Genomic DNA, 21,591 nt, shown 5'->3' with positions numbered 1-21,591 from the left:
CTTTTAATACACACTTTTATCCATCTTTCCTTGGAAAATTATTAGTCATCCTTATGTAAAATCCTGTTGCTCTTCAACCTGAAGCATGCTAGATCCTAGTTACTTCCCACAGGAGAAGTAGCTAACTAAAAAAAAAAATATATATTAAAGTCTGTATTTCTGAGTGTCTGCCCTTAATATTTCAAGGTTCCTATTTTGGCTGAATGTGTGAGCCATGGATACCTCATCATCAGGAACAGAAACTTTCCATGACCTCTATATCAGATGCTTTGGAGTATGACTGTCTCTTCAAAGTCCCGCTGTTCCACAAAGTATATTTCATAGATGTCACTAAACATATAAGTCTGGCTTTTCCCACAGATTTGGTGCAAATCTATGACCAGCCATTTTCTCATTATGCTGCTAGACAGAAACTTCACTTAATCTATGCAGATTTGTTTCCCTCCTACCACCCCCAACTGGTTTCTTTTCCTTACTTGAATTCATTTCATGTTTTAAATGTATATTTTAGATTCTGCGTATTTCGTAAGCACAAAATTTAGTGGATACAAGATTTAGAAAAGTGGATTGCAAAAGTCATTTTAAAAAAATCCATTACAACCATTTCAGTTCAGTCTTATTGGACAAATGCGATACATGATTCTAGGATGCTGAGAATTGGGGGGAGGAGGGGAAGCAAAAAATATACTCTCCCTCCTAAATGCTGGCTTGGTGGGGAGAGGGACGGAGTTCATGAAGAGAAAATGCAGGATTACAGCTGGAAGGGATTTAGGGCTGAAAACACTAGTTAACTCCCCGGATTCCTCCTTCTCCGCCAAGACTAAAACAAGATACCCTACACAGTGCTTCCAGCCGGCGACTACATCTCGTCGAGGTGCTGAGGCGAAGGATATACAGTACTCCGCGGTGGTGGTTAGAGCAGAGCGCAGTCTTAGGCAAGACTCGGTCTAAACGTGACTGTCACGAACTGCACCACAACCCAGAAAAGCCGAGATAAATGCTTTTAGGATTGGAGACCGTCAGGTTAAAAAAACTCACACTTTCTGGGGGAACAGCTCAAACTAAACAGCCCATTGCAAGTGTAACTTTGCATTCAGTCCGTCATCTCCTCAAGTACAAAGCACTCTTTTTTGGCCTCAAGTGTCTCGCGGCCTGAGAAAACTAAACGCTCTGTCAAACGTATTCAGCAAGCTGTTCGCTCCCACGTGGAAGGAACCGATGACCAAAAGCTATAGGCGTTCACACCCGAAGGGCAGGAAGGCAGCCGGGAAGGGACAAACTTAAGAAGCTGCCGGAGCGCCGGAGCGTCCAGGAGACGTCTGACGTAGGCCTTCCTGCCGCAGAGCGTTTCGGGAGGAGCGACGGAAGGCGAAGCGGGGCCTCTTTCTGAATTCGAAACGAAGTCTGAGGACAACTAGAGGTGCGTGCCGAGTACCCGTGGCAGCTTGGGGTTGCCCAGTTTTTGTGGAAACAACATTGCCCACGCGGAGCAGGGACTACTCTTTGTTTTCTTATGTCCGGGTGAGACGCACGGTGACGCAATTCTTCAGCGCGCCAATCCTGGGCAGGCCGGAGGGCGGGCTCTTCAAATTTGAACTCCCGAGTTGTTTCGGTATTAAGGAACTTCAAGGAGGAGGGGAGCGTCACCTGCGGCTCGGCCGCTGCGGGCCGGGGCCGACGTGGGCCAGAGGCACGAGCCCTGGGGCTCCCAGCCCCCACTCCGCGGGAAGCGGAGCCCGGACTACCGCGATCTCGCGCTGCCAGGCCCTTTACCTGAGGTATGGCCCCCTTGCGCCGCTTCCCTCTCCCCCTGCCTCCGATCCTTTTTGGCGCTGCGAGTACCAGCACTTAAGTATTCTGGGCCCTTGCAGACTGGTGTACATTTCTGGCTTTCTGGGTGGAATCTGAGGGTTTTCAGAATCTTAAGTACACACTTCTCCATCCTACTACCTGCTTGAATTGAGAAGGAAGAGGTTAGGCAGCATGAAACAGAGGAGTTGTTGGTTCTTGGACCCTTTCACTGTGGCTATAATTACCTGCTTTAGATGAAAACACTCCTGTGTCTACAGTAATCGCCCCTTATCCGCTCACTTTTCCCACCCCACAGTTTTAGTTACCACAGTCAGCTGCGGTATGAGTATATTAGGTGGAAAATTCCAGAAATAAATAATTCGTAAGTTTTAAATTGCACACCTTTTAAAGTAGCGTGATGAAATATTGGGCCTTACCAGCTAGAGTTGTTAATTACCCTTTGTCCAGCATATCCCACCCAGTAGTCACTTAGCAGCCCTCTCAATTATCAGATGGCCTATTGAGGTATGATAGTGCTTATGTTCAAGTAACTAATTTTACTTAATAATTGCCCCAAAGCGCAAGAGTAATGATACTGGCAATTTGGAAATGCCAAAGAGAAGCTGCGAAGCCCTTCTTTTAAGTGAAAAGGTGAAAGCTCTCTACTTAATAAGGAAAGAAAAAAAGTCATATACTAAAGATTGCTAAGGTCTATGGTAAGAACGAATCTTCTGTTTGTGAAACTGAAAAGGAAAAAAAATTATGGTGGTATTGTTATTGCATCCCAAACTGCAAACGTTACAGCCACAATGCATGGGAAATGCTTAGTTAAGTTAGAAAAGCATTAAATTTGTACAATAAGATATTTTGAGTGAGAGAGAGATGACATTCATATAACGTTTATTACAGAATATTGTTATAATTGTTCTATTTTATTATTAGTCTCTCATTGTGCCTAATTTATAAGTTAAACTTTATCATAGATATGTACATAAAGGGAAAAACATAGTGTACGTATAAGATTTGGTACTAGCCACAGTTTCAGGCATCCAGTGGGGGTCTTGGAATAAATCCCCCCCCCCCCCGACAAGGGGGGAGCTGTTGTACTGCATTATTGGGCCTGTTCTTAGTTCTACTAGTTTATTTGCAGTTTATACTTCCTGGTGAACATTTCATTGGGTTCTAAGGAATTGAGACTGCACCTACTTTGCCATCTTTCTGTGCAGTTGTCCCAGTTTATTCATTTTTGTTTTTGAGAGTTTAAAGTGAATGGCTAATGAGTATTATAATCCTCCTAGCACAGGGTTCCTGTCACTAGCACATTGCCAAACACATAAATATATTATACATATTTACTGAATTAACATGTAGGAGAAAATTTTTAAAATGCAAAAAACATTCTGTGGAAGAATTCAGTGTTTTTTGTGTCATAGGACGAGATTCCAAAGATACGCTTCTTTGCTCTTATTACTGAGGAATATTTCCTTTTTTTTTCTCTTATAAACTGTTGGATAAAATGGTAGTTTGTATATGCATTTTTAACTTGCATGTTTATTTCTCACCTCTCACAGAAGTTTCTTTGGATAAAGATACTTGATGTCTTTGGTCTGACTGCATTTGTATTTTCTGTAACAGGCTTTTATGTTTACATTACATGAAAGACTGAACTAGTTATAAATTCAGTGATAAGAAATACTATAAATCTAGACTAGTAAGTTTCAAGCTCCTTGGGTTGAAATATTTTATTAATTTACCAGGTATTGCAGAATGCAGCGATATGGTTCATAACCTAGAATCTTAATTTCTAGCTGTGGGAAATAAAATTTATATGTAAGAAACAAGCTAAAACAAGTCTTAGACCAGGTATGGTCAAATGCATGATTTCCTCTAAAAATTGTAAATAGCTTTAAATGTTTAAAGAATTATAATGAATATAATTTACTTTTGAGTTAAGGTTTTTTTAAACTAAAACCTCATAATTAAAATGTTCTGCAACATAACAAAATTAGGATTGGAGATTATTTAATTTAAAAATTTAATGGCTTATGTATATATGTTCATGTTAACCAAAAAATTGTGCTCTACATTGGAATTTGATCATTGTAAAATGATTATAAATCAGTAAAAAAGTTTAAAAAGTCATTAAAAAAACTGAATGGATTTTTACCCTTCATTAAGATAGATCATTGTAGCTACTGTCATAAAATTTAAGTGCCTAAAGGGAAAAACCATATTTGTGAAATTTAATTTTTTATAACTTAATGTGCCATAGACATGTCATTTTTTTTTTTGATGAAAATATTAGATTGGAACCTCCAGGAGTTGAGGTTCAAATAAATTTCAAAAACATATTCAAAATTCAGTTTTTAGAGTTATTAAGTAGAAGATTTGGTGGAAGCTGCTTATTTGTAGAGAATTAAATTTAAAAACCAAACTGTTCAGTGACAAATAATAAAATGAAACTTTAACAAAAATAGAAAATCTTAGTCTGATTTGTGAGCTATAGATTACCCAATGTTATTATGAACCAATTAAACCTTCTAATTAGTATAATGTTGTTATGGAAAGCAAATAAATTTAACTTTTTCTGCACCAAAGCGTGGTAAAGGTCCATTTCCCATTGAACTACAGGTTCCTCTGGCCCTCTGCTGAAGGTCTATCCTGAAAATTGTGTATAAGTGAAATTTCTATTAGAAGAAATTTGTTGCTGCTGTTTATCAAGATGATTGTAACACCTTTGAAACATCCAGGAACTCACTTGTCTTCAGAGACATCTTCTCAAAGGAGAAATATGCCCATGCATGCAATCTTTTTTGACAGCATTCCTTCGGGCACACTAACTCCTGTAAAAGATTTGGTGAAATATCAGCAGTCCTCTTTAAAATTGAATGACCATAAAAAGAGTCAGTTCCGAGAAAGGACAGTTGTTAATAATAAAAATATATTTCAATCTACCATGCTACCAGAGACTACCACCTCTAACAGTTCTCTTGATATCAGTGCTATAAAGCCCAACAAGGATGGATTAAGAAATAGTGCAAATTATGAATCACCGGGGAAAATATTTCAAAGAATGAAAGAAAAGGCACTACGTAACAAGCAAGAACAAGCATCAAGAAACAGTAGTTTGTTGGAACCACAGAAAAGTGAAAGTAATAAAAATTTCATTTCTAACAAAGCTGAGAAAAGAGAATTACAGCATACGTACATCTGTGAAGAAAAGGAAAACAAATCATTCCAGTCAGAAAACAGTTCACCAAAAGGTTAGTTTTACTATGGGTTGGTTAAAAAGCTGTGTTGTTTATTGTGTCTGACACTGTTTTAGGCACTCAGAGTACAGCAGTGAACAAAATGAACAAGAATCTCTGCCCTCGTGTTGCTAGTTCACATTCAGGTTGTGGGAGACAGATAATTAGATAAGTATTTTTAGGGTAGTATAAGAGAATGCTCTGGAAAGAAAAAGCAGAGTAAGCATGATGGGGAGAGCTGGAACAGGTAATTTTCATTGGGGTGGTCCGAGTGTGTTTCAGTGAAAAGGTGGCATTTAAGCTAATTGAAGAAGACTATAGAGATGGGTATCTTGGGAAATGGGGAAGGGTGTTCCTTCAGCTGTGCAAATGCCCTGAAAAGAAGCATACGGATTAGCTGTGAGATTAGTGTGTATGTAGTGGAGGGGATAAATAAAGAAAGGATCAGATAATGCAACATAAGAGATAATTATGCTCCTTATAGAATTGGGCTTTTATTGTGAGCAAATTAAGGAGCCACTGGAGGGTTTTTAGCAGAGGAGTGACACGATCTGTCTTAACCTTTTTTGAATATTACTCTGGCTGTTAATTTGAAATTGTTACTGTAGTAATCCAGGTGGGACATGGTGTTGGTTTGGTCCAGGTGGTAGCAGTGAAGATAATAGAGTGGGTGAATTCTGAATATATTTTGAAGGAAGAACCAACAGCATTAGCCCAGAGATTGGGTGTGGAATGAAAGAGAGATATAAGGATAACTCTAGGGTGATTTGTTTGTTTGGTCTTGAGATTTTTGCTTGAGCAATTGGAAAAATGGAGCAATTTAACTGAGGTAGGGCAGGCTGAGGAGGAGTGGGGTTGAGGGCTCAATAATTATGTTTCTGTCATGTCAGTTTTGATGTGTCTGTTAAAAATTGAAGTGTAGATATGACTTAGGCTGTTGAAAAAAATCAGTTGGAATTTAGGTAAGTGGTTCAGGGGAGAAATACATTGGGAATTATTATCACCTAAATGGCATTTAAAGCTATGAGATTAGATGGGATTATCAGGGAGTAAGTGTACACAGAAAATATTCAAGGATGAGTCCTGGAGCCTCCTGGAATTTAGAAGTTAGAATAAAGGGTAGAAAGTAGTGAAGGCCACTGAGAAGATGAGGAAGAAAAAAAACCAGGAGTGAAACTTTGGAAACCAAGAGACAAAATGCTTTTAAGGAAGGAGTCATTGGCTGTATCTTATGCTGCTAATCAGTCAAGTAAGATGAAGGCTGAGATTTGACCATTGGATTTAGCAACGTGGAAGTCATTGGTGACTGATGAGAGCAGTTTGGGTGGAGTGATAGGAACAAAAACATGTTTCAGGAGGGTTCAAGAGAGAACATGAGGAGAGAAATTGACAGTGATGAATACAGACAGTTCTTTTTGAGGGGAGCAAAGAAATATGGGAAGTATAGTTTAAGAAGATCTTATTGTTGTTCTTTATGATTGGTGAAGTAACATCATTTTGGTGTGCTGTTGGGAATGATCCAGTAGGGAAGGAAAAACTGAGATTGGGTAGTGTGATATTCTTGAGTAGTTTCAGACGGAATAGAATCTAAAAGTGGATGTTTGGCCTTAGCAAGGAACATAAACACACCATCAATCAAACAAGAAAGTAGACAGTGTTGTGTAACTTAAGAAATAATCTGAAATAGGAAGTAAAGTCATCAGTTGAGAGTGAATATATGAAGCAGATTTTGAAGTTTGAGGAGGTGCAGGTTTGAATAGTGTAAGAGAGTGGACTAGTAAATGATTAAGGCCTAAATTTGATTTCCTGGACAGTGTTAAGGACCTACTTGAGATTTGTGGCATAGGTGCCCGTGGGGAATAGGCAGGGGGTTGGATTTTATCAGGAATGTAATTTTGCCAAATACAGGCATCCTCATTTTATTGTGCTTTACTTTATTGCCCTTCACAGGTACTGTGGTTTTATAAATTGATGGTTTGTGGCAATCGTGTGTTGTCAGATGATGGTAGCATTTTTAGCAATAAAGTTGCTTCAAAAAATGCATTTTTAGCAATAATTCTTTAAATTAAGGTATATACATTGGTTTTTTTTAAAGACATAATACTGTTACACACTTAATAGATGACAGTTAAATGTAAATATAACTATTATATGCACTTGGAAACAAAAAAATTCATGTGACTCACTTTATTGTGATACGTGCTTTATTGCATTGAACTGAACCCATAATATCTCCGAGGTGTGCCTATAGGATGATGTGAGAGAAGGACAAAGGAGTTGGGGTGTGTGTGCAAGGTGGTGACCACAACTGGTCATGAAATTTAAGTTGCTGAGACAGGGAAAAGAAGACCTGAATGAGATGAGAAAGTGTGAAGAAGTGTAGGTCTTGTTGGGATAGTCCGAGCATTTGAGAGAATTAAAATCTGAACAGATAGAAGGTGGTCAGAAATTGGGACACTTGAAATTGAGATTTTAATGAGTTGCAGTAGTTGATAAAGATACTTTACATGCATTATCTCATTTAATCCTTTTAGTAAACACTGTGGGTAGATGCTCATTTAATAGTCTGGAAAATGGAGCTTTTAAATATGTCATGTTTACTCTGTGTCTCACAGGTAATAACTGATGGGCTGAGAATTAAATACAGGTATCTGTTAGAAAGCCCATGCTCTTAACTACTACACAATAGATTGTGGGAATATTGTCGTATTTCAAAGACAGTGATATATTTTGACACAAAAAGCAGAGTTTTCTAAGGGAGTTTAGGATAGACATGGGGGAGTACACAAAACAATCTCATATAGCCTGGGAGAAAAGGGAGAAGCAAATGAAATAATGTATATTAAAGCACATTTTATATGTAAAGTGGAATTCATAGACAGGAAGAAATAACTGACTGCCTTGAGAATCTGATGACTCTTTCCCTAAAAAAAACCCATATACACAAACAGATTTTGTATGTAATTTCAGTGGTCTTTTGAGGAATCTCTGCATGGATCCTTGGACTCTGAAATAAATGACTGATGTTCTGTAGTCTGTTATCTTTGATCAAACTACCCACTTGTCTTTAGTACATTGCCTGCCATTTCTAGTAGAATGGGTTAAAGAAATAGAAACTCATCCTTTTATGGCATGTCATCATTGTAAAATCTTTATATTAAGGTTTCTAAGGCTAAAGCAGCACACTTATTAAAGTATAATCACTACCAATTTTTTTCAAGTGTAATATTTGAAACTAAACATATAAAATAATTCAGTTTTTCCTTCTCTGGTACAAATTTTAAGTCTATTACCTTCCCCTTTTTGTGTGAAAGAAACTCATTTCTATATTCAAGAAACAAAACTTCAACAATCTAGGACATAAAACAGAATAAAATGTAAGCAATACTATTAGTCCCTATTTGTCTAGTTGATAAGCCTGCCAGATCTATGCCTTTGAAGGCCTGCTAAAGAGATGTCAGCAAAGTATAAATTATGGTTTAGTCTGCTAACGATTCTCAACATTTTGATTTTTAAAGTATAAGTTACAACTTTTCAGCTTTTCTTTCACATTTCAGAAATTTCCATCACCCAGAAGCAGAAGCAGAATTTTCAAGACTAGATGGCACTTCATGTATAATCTAACACATATATCTGATTTGTGGCAGCACCAGAATTTTATTCCATGTTTCTAGACTTCTAAGTCTAGTAGTATACTTTTGTCTGGAGCTGGCAAGTGACAGGGAGAAGTTTTAAAAAAATTCTTTCTCAGCAGAACATAGGTAATAGAGGATGAGTTTAAGCCATGGGGAGATAATAAAGGGAAAAAACTTACGTAGCTGTCATATGTTACATAAGTATACTATATTGGTCTGATCATTACTGAACCTAATTCTTTATTCCAAGATTTTTTTAAAGGCATTTCTTTCTTCTCAGTGACTAATACAACTCAACTTCCTCTTTCTTTAAAAAAAAAAAAAAAAACTCAACCTCAGTCCAAGAAGTTCCTCTAGAGTCATCAAATAATACTGTCCTGTCAGTCAAGCAAAAGATTCAATGTCAGCAGGAAAAGGAAGCACCTCTGCACAATTTAACTTATGGTAAAGTGCTTTTTGTTTTGTTTGTTTTTAGTTTGTTGCTTGAATGTATAGTTAAATGTTCTAGATAATATAATGAGCATTGGCTATAGATGAAACATTGTCATAAAAGCTAGCAGCACTCAGTGAAAGACTGGGCAGGAAGATGGAGGATTTCTAACCTGAAGACTTTAATATCAACAGTTTTATAAAACAAATGAACAAATATAGCAAAACAGAAACGAACCTATAGATACACAGAACAAACTGGTGGTTGCTGGGGGAGGAGGAGGGGTGTTGGTGAAATAGGTGAGGGACAAACTTGGGTACAAACTTCCAGTTATAAAATAAATAAGTCAGGTAATGGAGATTTCGTGTCCAGCATAGGGAATAGTGTAATAACTGCATTGTGACAGATGGTAACTAGACTTAGTGTGGTGACATTTCATAATGTATACAAATATTGAATCCAATGTTGTATACTTGAAACTATTATGATACTTAAGTTAATTATACTTTAATTTTTAAAAGGAACAAATATAAAAAAGCTTTAAATTGCTCTGTTGCTCTCCTTTAATTTCATATGATCCTTCTATAAATTTTGTTTGGTTTCATATTTTTGACAGAGCTTCCAGTTCTGAACCAAGAACATGAAAATATTTCAGCTGCAGGAGTCTCAAACAAGGCATTAACTAGAGCTCAGTTGGCTAAACAAATTCTTCACTCAAAGCAGAATACAGCTGCAAACACTAAGTCCAAAAAGGGCACTTTTTTTTTAGAAGGCATTGATTCTACCTGTCAAAAACCCAAAAATACCACTGTTGAGACTCTCTCTGTTGCTAGTAATGGTGGTCAATTAATGGTTTCTGATGATAGCAAGATCACAACAGAAGGCACTTCAAAACAGGAAATCAAGGAAGGAAATGAGAAAACAATGCCCAGAGAGACTGATATTCCAGGTTCCATGAATGATACATGTAAAATTGTGCTTGCATCTCCAAGATTTCACGTAGCAGTTCCTCGGAGATCAAAAAGAAATGCCTCGAAGCTTTCTCCGAGTATATGCCAAACTATTACAAATGGAGTTGAAAAAAATAAGGTAGGAAAACTGTTAAGGCAGATGTATATTTGCTTTTACCCTCACTGTTCAAGAGCTTAAGCTCTTTTGCTCTGTCATTATTAAGAGTAGCTTCATTGTTAGATTTTACTTTGTTCAGTGTACGGGCAGTGTAGTCTAGTGAAGAGAGCAGTGTGTTGAAAGTAAGGAGACCCAGGTGTTAAGTCTTACCTTGCTCTATTGCTAGTTGTATAGTCTTAAGCAATTTACTTAACTCCCTTTAGGGATGAACAGTGAGTTAGTCTTGTTCTTAATGTTTTTCCCCCTGATTCTTGGGCTACTGTTAACAGCAGTTAAAAGAAAAAGGAATTGTAGCATCCGAAGATTTGAAAAGTTTTTCTGTTGTTATACAGAAGGATCAATAAAAGACTTAAGATCATCAAACTATGTTACATTAGGATAATTTCTCTGAAGGAAGTATAATAGAAATACAAGTTCAAAGAGAAAGGTACAATGTAAAATTTTCAATTGTCCATTAATTTTTAAGAGGATGATGGTAGGTATCAGTCAGAGTTGGTATTTAAATTCCATCTAAATTTTGGAGACTGATATAACAGTTATAGTTTTGTATCTCAATGTATGTATTGCAAATTGCATTATTTGCAAATATTTAGACTTAAAATGAAAAGTTTTAAATATTGCCTTAAAAATGAGAGAGGTTGTTTGAGCAATAGACTTGAAGATGATTGTTCTAAGAGACCCCACAATATTAATTCCATCATCTCTATAGTGCTCTTTATCTTAGTGACAACACAAAGTCCATGCCTCCCAGATCTCTTCTCTGTACAGTTCTGTACATCCCTTAGTCTGACCCAATTTCTCACTCATTTCCAACTCTGAATATTACATTACACCCTCTTGACCTTGAGTTATATTGTTAGCAAAATGTTACATTCTCAGTCTTCCATGAACATTTTTTTGCCAGTATGTGCACAAGTATCCCACTCGCACTGCCAATCCTATGTGTCCAGATCATTCTACCTCTAGTACTTTCTACCCACCATCAGTACTCTACCCCACTAAGATAAACATGAGTTCATCAACTCTCTTCTGTTCTCATTTCCCTCTTAGCTTACGTAGAGTCCGGTCCATCATTATAATCATGCCCTTGACTACACTCTCAGTTCTATTTATTGTTTTTCCCTCTGTCCCCTGGCAAAATTGTAACCCTGGTGAAATTTCTTTCTTTCTTTTTTTTTTTTTTTTTTTTTTTTTTTTTTTGGTGCTACTTACTTGTATCTGAGAAGTAGAAGATGGCTGGAACAAAACACACAACCATGCTGACTATTCTCATTTTAAATTTCACAGCAAAGTTTAAATGGGCTCTCAGTATTGCCCATCAGTCCTGCTACATTTCACTTGTCAGTCCACCCCACACTCTGACTTCCCTAGAAGAGTATCTCACTCTTATTTTCTCTTAAAACCTTCAAACCTCCTGTCTGCTCCTCATCCCTGATTCATTGAGAACCTCATATTCCCATCACCACATCTACCAATGTATTTGCTACTATATCCACATATTCTATTTTCCTTTCTGTTAAAGTGGATGAACAGTTTGCACTTCTTTTAAAGACCAGTTCATTTCCTCTTAGCACCTAGAGAATTTTGTCCCTCTAATTATCCACTCAGTTTTTCCCTCTCTTCTGGCTCATTCCCGTTAGTATATAAACATGCTAAAATATTATCTGCACTTTTTTTAAGTGATGAAAAAGTCTACATTCCTTTTACTTCCTATCCCATTCTAGCTACCACCGTATTTTTTGTTTCCCACTACAGTGTAACACCTTGAAAGAGATACATGTATTCACAGTTACTGTTTCTTCTTTTCTTATTCCATATTGAATATGTTCCACTTTGGACATTTGTAATCATTACTCCATGAAAATTGCTTTTTTCAGGTTAATCAGTGATCTCCATATCACTGAATCTAGTGATGATTCTTATTCCTTATTCTGTCACTCATAGGAGGTTAACACAGTGAATCAGAACATCCTTCTTAAAATGATGTACTGCTTTTTCGTTTAGATTCTAGGCTCTCTCCCCTAATTTTCTACCACCTTACTAGCCATTCTTCTCATTCCCCTTTGCTGTTTTCTCTTTCTGTAATAACCTCTAAATGTTGGAATTCCCTAGAGTCAAGTCCTAGAAACTGACTGACAATACTACACATACTCTCAATACTATTATCATTCAGTATTATAGCTTAAAATTTCATTTCTCTGCTGATAACTCCCAAATAAGTATCTCCAGCCCAGAACATTCTCTTAAACCCTGTTCACATATGTAATTATCTGTACGGTTTCTCTGTTGACATCCAATAGGCATCTCAAACTTAACATGTCTAAAGCTAAGCTGTTGATTTCTTCCCCATAAATATTCTCCATTGTGTCCCCTATTGGTACGTAGCAATACTGTTCCACCAGATACTTAGGTTAAAAGTTTTAGATTCATTTTGGACTCTTGTCTTTTTTCTCACACTCCACATCTAAACCAAGAAGAAATCCTGTTGGCTCTACTGTCTTGAATATGGCCACTTATGACTCAGCCACCACCTCCTAGTCCATGACACCGTAATCGCTTGGATTACTACAGTAGCCTTATAGTCTCCCTGCTTTCACTATTGCCTCCCTCCCCTTCAGTCTGTTTTCTAGATAGAGGCCAGAATCTTTATATGTAGTCAGATTTCTACCCAGCAGCCCCTTAATAAAATACTAAACATGTCACTCCTCTGTTCAGAATTCTCTAGTAACCTGTTATCTCAAGAGAAAACACCAAGCCTTTATCATAGTTTATAGGACTCTACATAATTCAATCCTGGAGATATCCAGCCTCATCTCTTACTCCTTTCAAGCTCCTTGACCCTCATTGCTGCCTTCTTAGGGCCTTTGCACTTACTCCCTCTGCCTGGAAGAATTACTCCCAGATATCCATATGGCTCATCCCTTACTTCATTCAGTTCTCCGTTCCAAGGCCTTCCCTGACTATCCTATCTGAAAAAGCACCTCCAGTTATCTAATGTCTTATACTTGTTTGTAATTCTCACTGCCTGACATTTTACTATTTATTTGTCCATTTGTTTGGATGTCATCACCACACAAGAATGTTTGTTCTAAGGAAGGCAGCTGTTCTATTTCTAGCTAAATCCCCATGCCTAAACCAGTGCTTGGCCCATGGTAGAGCTCAGCAAATCTTTGATGAATGAATATAAATGAACATTTTGATATATAAGCAATATGGTACAGGATTATTGAGCCAGAATTCCTACATTTGTAACCCGTGCTTTTAACTAGCTATGTGTGATATGGGCAGGTAATTTAACTAGACTTTATCTATAAAATGAGTTTCTTTATAAAAGGAAGATAATAGTACCTGCCTTCTAGTGTTAAGTGGAAAACATGAGTCAATCTAAGGTGCTTGGAACACTGCCAGGTATTAGCTTTTGTTTTTAATACCATCTCCATCTGGTTGATTCTTTAAGATATTTTATAGTTCTAAAACATGTAGAAGTAGGGGGAAAAAAGAACTTTATTGCCTCTTTCCTAAGTCCTTCCTACAATTTTTAAAATTAACATTATTGGGGAGAAGTGCAGTAACTAGAAGTGCCCTTCCATTTTAGTTTCCTGACTTAGCATAAAACTACTACAAGATAATTTGTCTTTATATGTAAGTTTATAATTTTATATATGAAATAAATGGCTACTCAGTATTTTATGACTTTTATGGCTATATTTCTCATCAGAAATAGTTCATTATTAAACTGTTACACAATATAAGCAATAATTTCTTAACATAGATGTTCACAGAAATTTTCCTTTATAATAGAATTTTACTTGTCCCAAAATAAGGAATTCTCTGAGCTGTTCATATGTTTGCTCTCGAACAGAATACTAAATGTAGATTACTAGCAATTACATTTATAGAAAATTGAATGCAACTCCAAATCAACTTTGCAAAAAAATAAAATGCTCTAATTATGTAGGGATAAGTGTGATGGTGGAATATATACTACACAACTTTTTTTCTCCAAAATTATTGGGTCTTTTGTGAGTTTTAGTATTTTAGTGGAAACCTTAGGATGTTAGGTGCATTTTTTTCCCCTCATGGTTAAGATATTTGACATAAAAATATTTAAAGTAGAGTTGATTCTGGATTGTAGAACAAACTATACAGTACAACCTCAGTTCAGTCTCTCTGCAGTCATCTTTTGTTTCATTATATATAAGAGTTTTCACCTTATTGCTATTTAAAACAGGATGTGATTCTTATATAGATGAACACTAAGGAATCATTTGGATTACTCATAAATTTTTTCTTTTAATTTAATGTAAATTGATTTTGTAATGCTTATGCTACAATTGTTACAGGAAATACATACTTCATTTTATACTTGATTAGGTAGTCCAGCTACAGGAATGGATGATTAAAGTCATCAATGATAACACTGCTATATGTGTAGAAGGAAGATTGATGTAAGTATAATATTTCAGTATTCTTTTAATAAGATTTGTGATAAAAAAAAAAGATACTTAATGTGTAAGAGCTTAAAAGGTGATGCATGAAAAATAGCATCTTGCTACAAAACAGACTTCCTAACAAGGCTATAAACTGATGGCAAAAAAGTAAAATGAGTATAGCCATGCTTGTTGTAACTAGCTTTCATGCTTTTGCCTGTTAATTCAAGTTATTTTTAAAATAGTGACAGCTCAAATTTGTATACATAGTGCTTTATTTTTTTCAGAGGTTCTAATAAGTGGACTGGTATTATCTGCTTAATTGTATATGATCAGTTAATATTTACTACATGCATTTCAGTTCGATTCTCACATCTAAATTGGGGCAACCAGATACAAATTATTGATCTAGAAAAGGAATCAAAATTATTTAACACTTTGCCGTACAGCTACAATTAAGTAATCACTGGCAATTTCTAGTTCTCCCTACAGTGAAAGCAACATCCAGTGAGTAGGCTTTGCCTAGTTCTGCTACTCTATTAGAACCATTTCCTATTCTTCAAAAACAATTAGTGGTTAGGAAAAAAAATTGTAATAAAAGGTTGTAATAAAACAATACAGGATATCACTGTTCAAGAATACCTACCTGAAAGATTTTAAGTTGAGTATATAACATCTGTCTTGCCGACTTTATATCTGCTTGCCTTGCACCCGTTTCCTTAATATCCAGAGGCAGCATTGATTCCCTTTGTTGGAATCCTATTGCTGCTGCTTCTTGGCCATATGACTGGGGCAAATTACTTACCATTTTTCAGTCTCAGTTTCTTCATCTGCACAACAGTGGTAATAGTATTAGTTACCTTTAGGGTTATTTTCAGGATTAAATGAGTTAATATTTATAAGACTTTAATAACAGTGCTTTTAGATTACTATTTAAATGTTTGTTCAGTAAAATAAAGCAAAAAAGAACAGAAAACGAGAATATTAAAGTATGATGTGAATTTTATCATGTTTGACCAAACTAAAGGAACTTAATTTTCTTATTTATTATGCTTATATTTAGAATGTTTACTACTAGTTATCTAATGAATCATAGAATGTTCAATACTTATCTAATTGATCTTCATATTTTGTTCTTTCTTTTTTATATTTATTCTTAGTTTCATTTAAGGAAATAAGAAAAGTAGATTTATGGGTCAGTGATTTGATACTGCAGTTTTTCCCCAACTGGAACCTTTTTGATACTTTCCAAAGAGGAAGGTAAAGACATTTGGCTATATAGTGAGGGAAGAAAAAACACAAGATTAGAATAATCCAAACTGTTTAACTGTGAAAGCTAATAACACAGTATAGGCCCTCTGGAGAGGGACTGAGAAATCATCCTTTGGAAGCTTAGCATCAGTGGAGAAGGAGTTGCAAGCATTTTTAGCACTAGATATTTAGAGAAGGACCCTGCTTTCTTGCTAATAATATATTTTATACTAGCAGTTTGGTTTGGCCACAATACAGTTTCTTGGTACTCTGAGGCTCACACTAACAAAGCAGTTGAGTTCTGTTGCAGTGTTTGGCCCTCAAATGTTTTAAAATTAGATCAATAATTTGTAACGGAGCTAGAGTGCAAATTTATTAGTTTCTATTATAAATTTACATGCTTATATATATGCACTGTGATTACTGGTAAGATGTGAATATTTTGGCTTTAACAAAGCTATTTTTTCCTCCTAGAGACATCACTAACATATATTGGCACAGTAATGCAATTATAGAACGGATTCAGCACAACAAACTTAGGACTTTATCAGGCAACATTTATGTATTAAAAGGAAAGATAGACCAGATTTCCATGAAAGAAGCAGGTAATGACTGTTCCTAATTGATGAATTACTATACTCAGTGAAGCAATTAACCGTATTTCTAACAGTAATATACATTTTTTGCTTTTAATTCAGTGTTTTAAAATTATGAATCAAAGCTAAAAATTAAAGAGTTGACAACATTATGTAAACTGTCATACGTATAGATCCTTTTCTTCTGTTTCAATCACTCTTTACAGTTTAAGTCCAGTGACTTAAAATAATTGAAGCGTAATGATCCTTATTTGTGAGGAATTGGTTGTAAGAATATAATTTAACTCCCTAGTTCCTTTCTTTGTTGAACCTGCCTGGTACAACCCCAGTCCTGGTATAACCTAATTTTCTGCTTGTGCCTTGCACACAGCTAATGTGACTAAATAAAAACACACCCAAGCAGTCTACTTTAAATTTATGATTACCATCAACAAGTTGTGGTCCGTTAGTGCCACTTGGTATCCTGCCACATTTCCCTAATCCATTCAGTATCCCATCATCTTTGATGACTATTTCATATTTTTACACATCTCCTACCTCCCTTCTCTCAGCTGGAGAGAGGGTAGAAGGAGGAAGGGGAGGACTTGGGCAATAGGAACAATCAAGAAAGAACTTCTCCTCTGCTGTATCTACTAACTGCTTATATCTGTACCTGCTTTTATTGTGGACAGACTGTCCATGTTCCTGCCTATGTTAGCCTCTCTATTTGTACTCTAGCTCCTATCCTCGTCTGTTCAAGGATATCACTCCAGTAATTCTCTCTTTTCCTGTCAAAAAAAAAAAAAAAAACAGAACCCACCTCTTTTGAGTAAAAACAGTTGCTAGAATGCATTCATACTTAAGAGTTCATCAATTTAAATTAATCATATATGTATGCATGTGTGTATATTGCTATATATAAACCTCATGGTATCACAAACCAAAACTCTAAATAGATAGAAAAAAAGCGAAAAGAATCCAGACATAACACTAAAGATAGTAATCAAATCATAAGGGAAGAGAGCAAAAGAGAAAGGAACAAAAAATAACTACAAACACAACCAGAAAATATTGAACAAAATGGCATAACTACTTTAAATGTAAATAGACTAAATGCTCCCAATCAAAAGACATAGACTGGCTGAATGGATACAAAAACAAGACCCGTATATATGCTGCCTGCAAGAGACTCACTTAAGATCTAAAGACACATGCAAACTGAAGGTTAGGGGATAGAAAAAGGTATTCCTTGCAAACGGAAATGAAAAGAAACCAAGTTAGCAATACTTATATCAGACAAAACAAACTTTAAAACAAAAATTATAGCAGGACACAAAGAAGGGCATTACATGGTGGTAAAGGGTCAGTCCTTATAGATAAGAAGAACAGATGCTTGCCAGAGGTGGGGAGCAGTGGCGGAATATGAGGGAGATAAAAAGATACAGACTTCCAGTTCCAAAATAAATGTCACAGAGATGAAATGTACAGTACAGGCAATATAGTCAATAATGTAATAACTTTTTATATTGACAGATGGAAACTAGACTTACTGTGGTGATCAAAGGACATGTAATCACAGTATCAGGTTCTGCAGTAAACAATATTTATATTGTTATAATGATACAAATACTAATTTTTGATTTATGATAAAATGAGAGGATGATAAAGAGAAGAGATGCAGATATTAAATCATCTCGTAAAATAAATTTAAAAATTGATTTTTCCTTTTTATTCTATCTGTATGAGATGATAAATGTTAACTAAACCTATTGTGTTAATCATTTGACAAAATATGTAAATTAAACCATTGTGCTGTACAGCTTAAAACTTATACTGTGATGTATATCAGTTATTTCTCAATAAAACGATGAGGGGACCGTTTTAACCACACTTTCTTCAGCCACTATTGCTCTCATGAAGTGACTCAGAAGACTTGTTACACTTAGATCTAATTCCTCTCTAATTCTTCCCCATTTTTTTCTTGAATTCTCTTCAATCATGCCTTAATCCCCAGTTCTTCACCAAAATAGCCCTTATCAGAGTCACCAGTTGGCCCCCACATTGCTTAATCCAGTACACACTTGACACAGTTAATCACACCTACCTTTTTGAAACACTTTCTTTACTTGACTTTTGGAATACCATATTTTCATGCTGCCTCAGTCTCTTGTTCTTAGTTTCTTCGCTTACTTTTCTTCTTTGCTTCTAAATGATGGGGTAGACTAGGGCTCTTTCTACACTCAGTGCTGTGCTCATTTCTTTTAGGCTTGAATCTCATTCATATTGTGACAAATGCCAGATTTATATCTCTAACCAAGAATACTTCACTAGCCACTCAGCTGATTTTCTATCTGCCCATTTGACATCTCCACTATGAAACCTGATCTTCTCCCTTAAATCGGCATAGCCTGCAGTTTCCCCCTCTTTCCATGGTTCCAGTGGCTCATGGATACCCAGACTCCTTGGATACATCCTTATATCCTCAGTGTCTCTCACACTCACATCTAGTATGTCAGTACATCCTACAGGCATTATTTCCATGATACATCCAGAACCCAGGCCTCTGCTGCACCACTGTGGTCCAGACATTCATTCCTCATCTTTTGTCTAAATCTTTGCTGTAACCTCCTAACTGGTCTCATTCTTTCTCCCCATGTACTTGCACAGACTTTTCTCAAAATGCCAGCTAATTCTGTCATGTTTAAGTAAGTCAAATTCTTTGGCTCCTCCACTCAGAATCTTTCTGTAGTTTCCCATCTCATCAAAAGTAAAAGTCTCGGTCCATAAAATGACCCAAGGCCTCATAATCTCCCCTAACTGCCTCTTTTACCCATCTGAGTAACCTCATAGTCCTAGCCTCTCCTCGCTGTACTTCACTGATCTCTCTGTGGTCCTACAAACAGGCCAGGCACACTCTTGCCTCATAGACTTCCATTCTGTTCCCTCTGCTTCCAGTTTTTTTAACCTCATATTGCCACGTTGCTCACTCCTTCATGTCTTTCAGGACTTTACTCAAATTATGCTATTTCAGTGAGAACCTCTGTCCTTTTTTGAAATGCTACCTGCCTACTCTCTCCTCCCCCAGAATGAGCATGCTGGCAACCCTATTCCCCTTAACTGCATAATTTTTCTCCATAGCATGAATGACCATCTTACAAATGAGGTATTTTACTTATTGGTTTGCTTTTCTGTTTCAAACTAGAAGACAAGTTGTATGAAGGCAAGGACTTTTGTTTGTTTTGTTAACTGCTGAATCCTTAGTATCTGTGACAGTGCCTGGCACGTAGTAAGCAATAAGTATATATTTTTAAATTTTAATGAATTAATGACATTACTTTAAAATCTAGGCTTTTAGATCATTTTTTGTTTGTTTATCATAGGTTACCCGGATTCTCTCATAAGGAAATTTATGTTTGGATTTCCAGAAAAATGGAAAGAGTACATTGATAATTTTTTAGAACAGTTAAGGTAAAGTACCATTTAACTTTTTAATAAGCAGCTTTATTAAAGTATAATTTATATGTGATATATGTGTCCATCTTAGGTATAAAAGTTGATGAGCTTTTACAAATATGTATATTCATATACCCAATGGTTTTAGTTTCATTTCTTGGAAATTCCAGTCTTGAAGCTCTCTTTGATCTTAGACTTTTGGAAGACAGTAACACTCTACTAGAACTTCTGCCATATGGATTAAATCTAAAAGGAAAATAAAATCTTTGACATATTTCAAGGAGTCATCCACAGTCACCTACCCTTTAGGTGGTCCTTTTTTCATTCTTTCGTTCCCTCAGGAGTTCTAAGTGTAAGCTGCTTAGCAGTCACTCTGTCTGCACTGGGAAAACAAATAAGAATTTGATTAATTTGTGCCCTGAAGAACTCATAGGAGATATAGTACAACGTAATAACCTATGACAGGGATTGGTGGTTTTTTCTGTAACGGGACAGATAGTATTTTCATGGGTATGCTGCCTCTATCACAACTACTAAACTGTGCCTTTGTAGTGGAAAGGCAACATAGATAGTACTTAAATGAGTGAATGTAGTTGTGTTTTGGTAAATTTTATTTACAAGAACAGGCAACTGGCAGAACTTGTCCTTTAGTTTTCTTGTAATATCAGCTCTAGTAGGAAATACAAGAGCACAAATAGGAAGAACTTAAGAGGTCATATTTGAATCTTGTGACTTAAGGTGTTGTACTTGAGTTTTTTGTGGGGAAAAGGGTGGAAGCTATGAAGACTTAAATAATGTAAGAGTAAAGGTAATCTGCTAGGGGAAAAACAGTTTATCTGAGGGAGTTTCACTTATTTATGGGTTTAGTTTTTGGGTTTTGTTTTTTTGACAACCAGTATTTGAGGAAAAATATTATACTTGGTTTTCAGGGCTTGTGAAAAGAAAAAAGGAAAAGCCAGACAAAAACAGAAAACTGAAAGATTTGTCCCTGACGTTCGAAAATCAATCAAAAATGGTACAAAGGAAAACAAAACAGATGTGCTCCAAAGAGCCAGCACCACTTATGACCTTGATTGTGATCATTTGGGTATGTTTACTCTTTTCTTCTTTCTTGATATAGTGGTAAATTCTTAGATGAGCTCCACATTGTTTAGTTGTTTACAATGTAAAATAATACTGAGTTCTTGACTTATATTGCCCTAAAATACCTGTTTTTTCCACTACTTAAGAGGAGAAATTGCAATGTAGATCATCTATAGTCAGTGTTCAGCTTATTTTGTTAAATATTATCTTTTAATTAATCAGAATACCAAGAACACTGATAAACAGCAATGAAAGATGATGTTCTTTCCATTTTTCTAGACCCAAGATATTTAGGCTGCCAGCTTATCTCACACCTAAATTAAAGATGCCTATATTTTTGTACTAAATATTATTCCTGTTAATAGACAAAACCAGTTTGCTTTCATGGAGGAAAGGGCATGGTTTTTTTTTGAAGGACCATTGCTATGAAGGTAACTAGCAGAATTGTTCTGCCAACTCTCCACCAAAACTATAATCTGCCTTACATTCCACCTGACCCCAAGCTGAAAAAGGCACTTAAAGGCTTTTCTAGATAATATAATGAGTACAAGTTACTAGACTCTGTTG

General features: G+C 36.0%; 2 protein-coding genes across 15 annotated transcripts in view; one reads left to right on the top strand and one right to left on the bottom strand.

The window, feature by feature from the left end:
- The window catches only part of FANCM (FA complementation group M), a 765,839-nt gene that overhangs the window by 674,320 nt on the left and 69,928 nt on the right, over positions 1-21,591 (bottom strand). For all 12 annotated transcript variants that reach the window (XM_072962981.1, XM_072962983.1, XM_072962982.1 and 9 more), the window contains exon 24: positions 20,244-20,323. In XM_072962981.1, coding sequence (XP_072819082.1) covers positions 20,310-20,323 — 14 coding nt within the window. In that variant the 3' untranslated portion in view covers positions 20,244-20,309. The remainder of the gene's footprint in view (positions 1-20,243; positions 20,324-21,591) is intronic.
- Positions 1,351-21,591, top strand: part of MIS18BP1 (MIS18 binding protein 1) — a 41,867-nt gene continuing 21,626 nt past the window's right edge. For 2 of the 3 annotated variants that reach the window (XR_012073567.1, XM_072962997.1), the window contains exons 1-8: positions 1,356-1,778; positions 4,423-5,054; positions 9,014-9,118; positions 9,721-10,193; positions 14,607-14,680; positions 16,388-16,518; positions 19,869-19,956; positions 20,871-21,028. Coding sequence is in view for 2 of the 3 variants with exons in the window: in XM_072962997.1 (XP_072819098.1) it covers positions 4,514-5,054; positions 9,014-9,118; positions 9,721-10,193; positions 14,607-14,680; positions 16,388-16,518; positions 19,869-19,956; positions 20,871-21,028 (1,570 nt within the window). In the remaining variant the exon portion in view is untranslated. Of the gene's footprint in view, positions 1,779-4,422; positions 5,055-9,013; positions 9,119-9,720; positions 10,194-14,606; positions 14,681-16,387; positions 16,519-19,868; positions 19,957-20,870; positions 21,029-21,591 lie in introns of all 3 variants that reach the window. The other variant, XM_072962998.1, reaches the window with a different exon arrangement.

This window comes from Vicugna pacos, chromosome 6 (genome assembly GCF_048564905.1).
Source record: "Vicugna pacos chromosome 6, VicPac4, whole genome shotgun sequence".
NCBI lineage: Eukaryota > Metazoa > Chordata > Mammalia > Artiodactyla > Camelidae > Vicugna > Vicugna pacos.
The sequence above is the reverse complement of the archived record's forward strand: the minus strand, read 5'-3'. Positions and strand labels throughout refer to the sequence as shown.